Source organism: Vicia villosa, linkage group LG1 (genome assembly GCF_029867415.1).
Source record: "Vicia villosa cultivar HV-30 ecotype Madison, WI linkage group LG1, Vvil1.0, whole genome shotgun sequence".
Classification (NCBI taxonomy): Eukaryota; Viridiplantae; Streptophyta; class Magnoliopsida; order Fabales; family Fabaceae; genus Vicia; species Vicia villosa.
In genome coordinates this window covers 221,728,701-221,737,966 of record NC_081180.1, presented here as the reverse complement: position 1 = coordinate 221,737,966, position 9,266 = coordinate 221,728,701, and the positions used below count along the sequence as shown (strand labels likewise).

The following is a 9,266-nucleotide window of genomic DNA, read 5'->3' as shown; positions in this document are numbered from 1 at the left end:
ACACCGTAAGTCTCCTATATATGGAAATTGATTTTAATTTTTTATTATATTTTAGCCTTAAATTCTCATTCTCTGACAGCTCTTGAGTAGTTTATTTCAGCAATCGGCACCATCTCTCACACACTTTACGCAGGGAAGCCGATGAATATAAGTGAATGTTCCGGAAAAAAAAAGAAAAGAAAAAGGTAATGCACCTTCTAAGTTTGGTGACCCTCACCCGGTCACTTAATCCAACGGTTGTGGAACCTTTAAGAAAAAGATTTCAAAACTCTTTGTTAGTTGGTTCAGCGGTTTCTGGTGCTGAACTTGGTAGGGAGGATTACAGCCCGATCCCCGCAACTACAACTGAGTAAACAAAGGGTTATGCCACATAAGTACCAGAACCCCGTGCAGAAAAGGATCACAGTCACTAACCGGTCGTCTTGCTATAAGTGTGTGGAGATAACGGGCTTAATGTGATTGCGCCTGAATGAAAAAGAGCAAAAAGGATGAGTAAGTTAGGCTATGGTATAATAATATGATTTGAATTGGTTTGTGTATTTAGGAGGCTTATGTCTGCATAACTGTGGTTAGTTTTCTTACGATATCCTTAGTGTGCAAGATTAGTACCTGTCGATGCAAACTTACTCGAAGAAGATTTGTAGCCTAGGATGAGTAACTGTTGATGTATTTGTGCTTTTTTGTTTTTGTTTTTCATTTTGCTCGGAGTGCAAAAGTTCAAGTGTGGGGGAATTTGATCAGTGCATTTTGATGCACGTTCTTCCATGTTTGTGCTCAAGCATTTCTTCCATTTATTTTAATTATTTTTATGTTTTAATATGTTTTTATAATTTATTTTATTTTTAGCTTTATTTAATTTTCGCACTTTATTTTTCAGCTTTAGCAGTCTGCACGGAAACAATCATAATTGGAGTTCTAAGAGTTCGATTGAGGCGTTCTAATAATCGTCGGAAAGCTAAGAGAGAGAGCTACGACTTTCATGTTGGAGTCAAAGTTAGATTCGGAGCCGATAATTCCCAATTTTGAGTTTAAAGATGCAGCACTTTTTATTTTAGTGTTTCGGGTCGCTAGAAGTGGGCCGGGTTTTGTAATTCGACCCAGTTGGGTCATAAACATATTTTGGATGATTCCTAACAGGTCTAGCAGCCACGAAACACTGTTCACCATTGACCATTCACGATTTTACTATTCACGTTTTTGGGAGAGCTTGTACGTTTGATCATGAAGAACTAATTCTTAGAGGTTAATCTGCTGTAAACGGTTTCCGCCGATACTTTGAGGTTCTTATATTTTCCAATTAATCTATTTCCTTTCAATTCTAATCTTTGATATGTTGTTTGCTTAATTCGATATTATCCAAGGTTGAATTGATTTATTTCGATGGTTGCATGTTCCTATACTTTAATCGCGTTTGCTTAATCCGTGTATGTTTGTCGTGTTTGCTTAATTCACGATTGCTATATATAATCCGTTTGCTTAATTCGGGAATTAGGAACCTACATCACATAGTATCAATTGCGCTTGTATAATTGTTGTTATAATCGAAAAGGGAATAGAATCCGCTTGTGAGTTGGAAATTATTTGGATCGATGATAAGTTAGGAAGCCAAAACAGTAGATTAATTATTTCAGCTTATTTTGACAATCACTTATTTTCACTATTTTGTTTAATCAAAATCTAAAATAACCTCCCTAAATCGATTTACCTTTGGTTAATAATCAACGAGAATCCTTGTGATACGATACGCGAGTCACTTGTCGCTTTCTACGGTTTTGTTCAAAACAACTCGTTTTTGATCCGCGCGCGACGTGGATCAAGAAAAAAAAACCAAATTTTGTTTTCGCCATAACTTGAGAACCGTAACTCTGAATTGCGTCTGATTCGAAGCGTTGGAAAGCTTATTCAATGTTCTATCTAAAAATAACAAAATGGAAACCAAATTTATGATTTTTATCATCCTTATTTTGAGCCTTTTTCTTTGATGAATTGGTAAAATTTGCATTCTTGAAGCTTAGCCTTTGGCGTTTATTACTCAATTCTCCAACCAAGCATGAATACCTACAAAAAGATATAAAAACTATCAAAAGATACATAAATGAATCAAAAACACAAATTATACATAATATGTACAAATCTAACTAAAACATGTGAATTCACACAAAGTTGGGGAAAAGAGACGATAAGTGTCGTAAAACTATATACATAAATAACTACAATCTAGCACTTATCAAACTCTCCTCAACTTAGGCTTGTTTGTCCTTAAACAAGAATTAATCAACCTAAGAAAAATTGGGGTACGACATTAATGTTGTTATCTAAGCTAATACTAGAGAAAAATGAGGTTGATGGAGTTGAGAGAACGAACACCCTCTCCCAAAACCATAACCCTAACAAATGGAATGAAATTGAAATATATACAAAAATATTGTCCCGACGCGTTTGCCCAGCGAGCCATTTGCTTCGTCCGACGAACGACTTTATTCTGGCCATGCAGCTTGCGCCACGTCAACAAGTGGGCCAAAATATCTTCTTTCACCTGGCGAATGGAAGCTTCACCCGGCGAATCCTTATTCTTCCGCCCAGCGAACAAGAGGCGGGCCAAGGAAGAAGCAAGACACTTATTTTCCACGCTCGCCCGACGAGCCAATTTTGCTCTGCCGGGCGATTCACCCCAGTCTGCAACTTCTTATTTCTTCAATTGCTTCTTCTTTTATTGATCCAAAATTGCATCCTAGAAGCTTTATTACTTAATGCTCCATACATGCTCAAATTCCTACAACATGAATGAAAAACTATTAGTCGGTACATAAATGAATTAAAAACTCGATTAAACACAAAATCCACATATTTATGAAATATACACTAAAACTCGTCTAAAGTGAGGAAAAAGAGAAGATAAGTGTCGCAAAATTATACAAAAAAATAACTACAATTTGAAACTTATCACATGTACGATACAAATATGTATAGATAAATATACAGATACACTTACTTCCTAAAAATTAAGAGATGGAGTAGTTTCTTAACTCACTCTTAACTCCATAAAACTACTAATAAGTGATCAAATTACACCCGAAGAGTTACACTGCGAGTTACACTCCCTCGTAACTTCCTTTCGAATAAATATTTTTTAAAATTAACCGTTGGATTGAAACATACTAACATATAGATCATCCTATAAATTTTAAGATTAACTTACAATGATTTACTATGTCAATGAATTGCATCAAAATTAACGTTATATGAAAGTTCATTTTAACGTTAATCTTTGAATATCTTGATGGTATAGTAAATCATTTTATGATGTTATGTTTCAATCCAACGGTTGATTTTAAAAAAATTAATTCGAAATGAAGTTAGGAGTTAATGTAACTCGTGGTGTAACTCTTCTGATGTAGTTTGATCCCTCCTCATATGTATATATATATATATATATATATATATATATATACACACACATATATGTGTAAATATATATATATATATATATATATATATATATATATATATATATATATATATATATATATATATATTTACACATATATGTGTGTGTGTATATATATATATATATATATATATATATATATATATATATATATATATATATATATATATATATATATATATATATATATATATATATATATATATATATACACACACACACATATATGTGTAAATATATATATATATATATATATATATATATATATATATATATATATATATATATGTATATATATATATATATGTGTGTGTGTGTATACATATATTAGGTAACCTCCTTTCATCTTCCTACCAATCTTAGATAAACTTCTGTGCCTGTTTGTTCGTTTTTTTATCGTACAGACACGTCAAAATATAAACTATATTTATTATACAAAAAAATAACTACAATTTGACACTTATCACATGTACGATACAAATATGTATAGATAAATATACAGATACACTTACTTCCTAAAAATTAAGAGATGGAGTAGTTTCTTAACTCACTGTTAACTCCATAAAACTACTAATAAGTGATCAAATTACACCCGAAGAGTTACACTGCGAGTTACACTCCCTCGTAACTTCCTTTCGAATAAATATTTCTTAAAATTAACCGTTGGATTGAAACATACTAACATATAGTTCATACTATAAATTTTGAGATTAACCTACAATGATTTACTATGTCAATGAATTGCATCATATCATACCCCAAAATTTGCCCATACTATTTCTCCTATTCAAATTCAAATCAAAGGCTCAAATACATCCCATATAGCTTATGATGCTTCAAACTATCTCCATGACAAAATTCAGGCTCTAATTCAAAAGGTTGGTCACTCAGAAAGTCAACAGTCGACCGATTTGACCTAAAAGTCAACTGTGGTCAAAGTACAGTCAAAACTTCTGATTTTTTGTCAACATCCTTATTTTGTCATATCATTCATCATTTGATCAAGTATTGATCATGATTCATCAAGAAAGTATCGGAAATCCACAAAAGGACAAGTTTCTAAATTAGGGTTTTGGACTAAAAGTCAACTAAACTTTGACCGGTCATAACTTTCACATGGAACATCATAAATTTCCCATCCAAAGCTCATTTTGAAGGAAATTGGATTCTCTACAACTTTGTCTCTCACATGCCAAGTCCAAAAATGCTTCATTTGGAAGATATAAGACAAAACATTACAGGTCCTTCTAGAAGATCGCAAAAAAGTCATCTTTTTGCAAAGAAGTGTACATGAACATGGAAACTTCAATGAAGATGAAACCAAAAGGAGTGTTTAGAGGACTCTTTGAGCTTTCCAAAGAGTCCTATAACACATTCATATGATAAATATCGAATGAGTTAGGGCTTTCACGAGTTGGGCGATTTTGAGGAAGTGTATGAAATGCAAAGTGAAGAATTTTGTGTTTTTAAGCAGTGGGCCATGGATTATGGATTACACACGTGATTTTAAGATTAAGATAGGCCCAAGTACCATTTGAATTATATTTTATGATTTTACTTTATTTATCATTGAATTTATTCATATAAATTCATTTTTAAATCAAATAAAATCAAATAAAATCTAAATAAATCCAAATAAAATCATGTGAGTACCTCATTGAGCAAATCAAGTCCAAATATATCCAAAAATTCGTGGTCTAGGGTTATGGAGAGAATATTTTCCAAAATTAGAAAGCATTAACATGTTTTTATTCAAAATATTTTTTCTCTCCAATAATCAAAGGTCCAAGCCCAAGACTAAACCCTAATTCACTCCATAATATATACAAAACATCAGTAGGGGAAGGGGACAAAAAAAAAAGGGGAGAAAGGCTAGGGTTTCCAAAGAGCAAAGAACTCAAAAATAGTGCATAATCGTGTCTTCATTCTCCAGCAAGTTTCAGAGCCAAATCATGATCCTAATCCACTAAAAGGGTAATAGAGAGTAAGTAAACATGTTTGTTTAAGCCATGTAATGTGTGGATCATTCATATCATGTTTTGCATATTCTTCAAAAGTTCTGATTTTGATATCTCCCGAATTATCATGTTTTGATTCAAACTAACGACACTGATGGTTTCCTGAGATGTATTAGAGCAGATTAGGACCTTAGTTCGCAAGCTTTGGTGGCCGGAACAACAACCACCATTACTAGGGTTTCAAAGATGGAAGCTTCGTTTTCCATGCTCCAATCCTTGTTTGCCCAAAACGATGGCACCTTTGAGTCTGTAGCAAGCTTTTAAGATGATCTGGGCGCTTTGGTTTCATTAAATCGTTTGATTGTCGCAGGGTCTAGGTCGTGCCATGGATGAACGCAAAACCTTAGAAATTCCGCAGGTAATTCCATAGCTGGAGGCGTAGGTGTTTCCGCAGGTTCATAAGAGGGAGACGATGACGTGGAGGTTTGAAACCTTGACCAACGCGTGGGCCCTCTCAATTCGCCAGTCAACCACCCTCACTCTCTTTCCACTTTTAATTGGCTGCAGGCGTAGCAAGGTGGCCCCAGGTTTGACTGTTCTTTTCCCATTAAAGTGTTTGTTTTATATTTATTTGTTTTCTCTCATATTATTATCAGCAAACCAATATAGCCTCATTGGTGAAAAGAGTGAGATGGCGGCGATCAAGACCTGGGTTCGAACCAGACACTCAACAATTAATCTTTTTCAGTACATTTACTTTAAGATCAAGTGCGCACAACCCATGCAATGTCTACCATATAGCCCCACATATTCGCCCTTGGATCAACGCCAGTACATCATCAACGCCCAGGGGGCTGCATGCCCACCATACACCTTCGAAGGCAATCACACCAGATCCCCAACGCCCAGGTTTTTTTTATTACTTATTTATTTTTATTTAATCTTTTTATTTTCTTTAAACTAATATAGTTTTAATATAGTTTTAACGTAGTTTTTTTAGGTTATATAAAATTCTTAAAATTTCTTTTTAACATTTTGAATTTAGGTTAATAATTTTATTTAGGGCTTTTATTTAATCAATTAATTTAGTTTTAGGTTTAATCAATAATTAATTTTTAGACTTAGGCTAACTTAATCGAATTAGGTTTTAGGCTAACATTTATTTTCAGGTTTTAATTTTAATAATTTTTAAATAATAACTATTAATTTTAGGTTTTATCACTAATTTTCTATTATATTTATTTTTACATTAAGTTTTACCGTAATAATTAATTTAATACTATTAAGTTCTTTTAGCCATTAACCTCCAAGGCTTAGGCATAGGTTTGCCTTTGCAATTAAACATTGAATTTCTTCATTACCGTGAGCTTCTCTTCTCATCCCATACTCTGTGAGTGTCGAATGCATTCTTTAAATATTTTGCCTTTTTAATTATGTCTTTTTTATTTCTGCCTTTTTATATCTGCCTTTTATTATGCTTATCATCTACTTAATTATTTCTTGTGGTTTCCACACAAGTTTTTGCCATATTATGTAACTGCTCACAGGGTGTAATAGTTTAAGTAGGTTTATTTTCCTGCCTTTATTTTTCTGCATTCACAGGTGTTTATTGTAATAGTGTAGGACCATTAAACTGTTTTAAATTTCTGTATACTATTAACTGCGTGGTTAGTAAAATAGGGAGTGAGAAGATAATCAATCAATCGATAGCTAACCTTAACTCAAAGATAAATATCTGAATACAATCACGTGATTGCTACACACACTCACCTTTAAGGTAACCACTCTTATGCTGCCTTCTCGATCAAATAGTTAAGTCCCTTCGAATATAGGGATACCTTAGCTTATTGCCTTCGATTCAAAATCACCCCGTCCCTCCGATAAAAGATCATAGTCCCTTCGAGTTGCCTATGATAAATATGATCTCGTCCCTCGATTAAATGGTGATAGTCCCTTCGATTGCTAAGGTATCCTTAATGTTGCCTAATGACTATTATATCCTTCCCCGAGACTACCTGCCCCCTTTTATGGTAGGGACAGTCTTGTGGCGAACGATACTTTTCTCGATGACCCGCACATCCAATTGAAAGACTTCCTGCCCTCTTATGGTATAGATAGACCCTTTCAAACGAAAGACTTAAAGAACACGAAAGACGAACTTAGGGTAGGTAGTTCTTAATTGCTTGCTCATACTCGAATCAAAATACTTTTCACACCTTCTATTTCAAAACGATTTCAAAACAAGGCTACGCTTATTTACAAGCTAAAGTCCTTAACGAAGTTTTTTCTATTCACACCCTACTTTTCAAACAATTCAAACATTTTAACAAACAAGTGAGCTAAGCAATTAAGAGCCCATGGATAACCATGGATGCAAAGGGTGCCTTACACCTTCCCTTTGTATAACCTACCCCCCGAATTCAATCTCTTTTCAAAGGTCTTTCCTGTTCTTTTTGCCTTTCCAATTGGATAAAATAAAAGTCGGTGGCGACTCTTGCTATCCGCACATTTCGATAAAAAGTCAGTTCACCGTATTACAGAACTGGCGACTCTGCTGGGGATGCTTTTGATTAGAAAGAGGGGTTACCTTAAAGTTTAGGATCACTTTATGTTTGCTTTGCTTGCTTTATTTTTTAGGGTTGTTTTGGGAATTAAATGAAGGACGAGTCCTACACCCGGATTCAAGTACATCTAAGATAGGAAGTGGCATAGTCATGGCGACCTCCTTCATGTATGTGGAGGATTGGTCAATATGAGAGTTCACGCTTAAGTTAGGCCTCTATGGGTGTTTGCATGCTTCTCTTGTATGAGGGAGGTTCGTGCGGATGTCTGTGGGTGAGTCGGAGCTTAAGGACCTTTAGTTACCTTTAACCCATCTTGACTTTTAGGAACGTAGTGGGGGGACTACTCTTGATGTATGTTGAGAGCATAGTCGCTACCCGATACTACAACTCAGATAGGTTCTTTCTCAAAGTATCATTGCATGGTATGTATGTATCATGTTCGAGGGTGCTTTAGGAGGGCTGACAATTCTGAGTAACTTGGTAGAACTCGTTGCTGATATCATCCTTATCCTTAGAAGTACCTTTGGGGAAGGGTAGTTACCTGGTCATACTTCATGCAAGCCTTTAAACTTAAGGACTCTTATGTGACTTGTGTGTTATCTAACCTTTCTATTTCCTTGCAGGATTTGCTTGTAGGGCGTTTCGTCCTTATTACCATATGCTTTACCCTTCTATTTCCTTGCAGGATTTGCTTGTAGGACATTTCGTCCTTATTACCTTATGCCTTACTTAATGCATTGCATCTGCATGACATCATGGCATCGTAACATCGTAGGTTAACTAACCCTTCAAGGATCTTGGAAATTCAGGGCGCACAATTTCAGGTGCCCTTATCAAAAGACTAAATTCTCATCACGAGGCAAGAGGATTTATTTTCCTCTGGCCATATGTCTTCCAATTCAGAGGCTCTACACCTATCAAGGGGTAAGAGGATTTATTTTCCTCTTACCGTATGCCTTCCAGTTTAGAGACATCATACCTATCAAGGGGCAAGAGGATTTATTTTCCTCTAACCATGTACCTCCAAATTCAGAGATATCCCGAATCAGAGGCGATGACCCACTCGATATGGTGAGCTTGATTTTCAAAGAAAGGCATTCAAAGACAAAGACTAAGAATCTTCAGACGAAGCGGTGACCAATCATTTCCTAATGTCGCAAACTAAATTTCCTAACGATCCTTGAAAACATTGCATCTACATTCATAAACATTGCATATCAGGTTTCCGCAATAGGCTTCCCATTCTTTCTCGCTGTTTATTTCAGCACAAATGGATCTCGAGCAATCAGTCAAAAA

General features: G+C 34.8%; 1 protein-coding gene across 1 annotated transcript in view; it reads right to left on the bottom strand.

The window, feature by feature from the left end:
- Positions 1-2,028: 2,028 nt before the first annotated feature.
- The window catches only part of LOC131595369 (uncharacterized), a 50,738-nt gene continuing 43,500 nt past the window's right edge, over positions 2,029-9,266 (bottom strand). The window contains exon 2 of the mRNA XM_058867712.1: positions 2,029-2,058. Coding sequence (XP_058723695.1) covers positions 2,029-2,058 — 30 coding nt within the window. The remainder of the gene's footprint in view (positions 2,059-9,266) is intronic.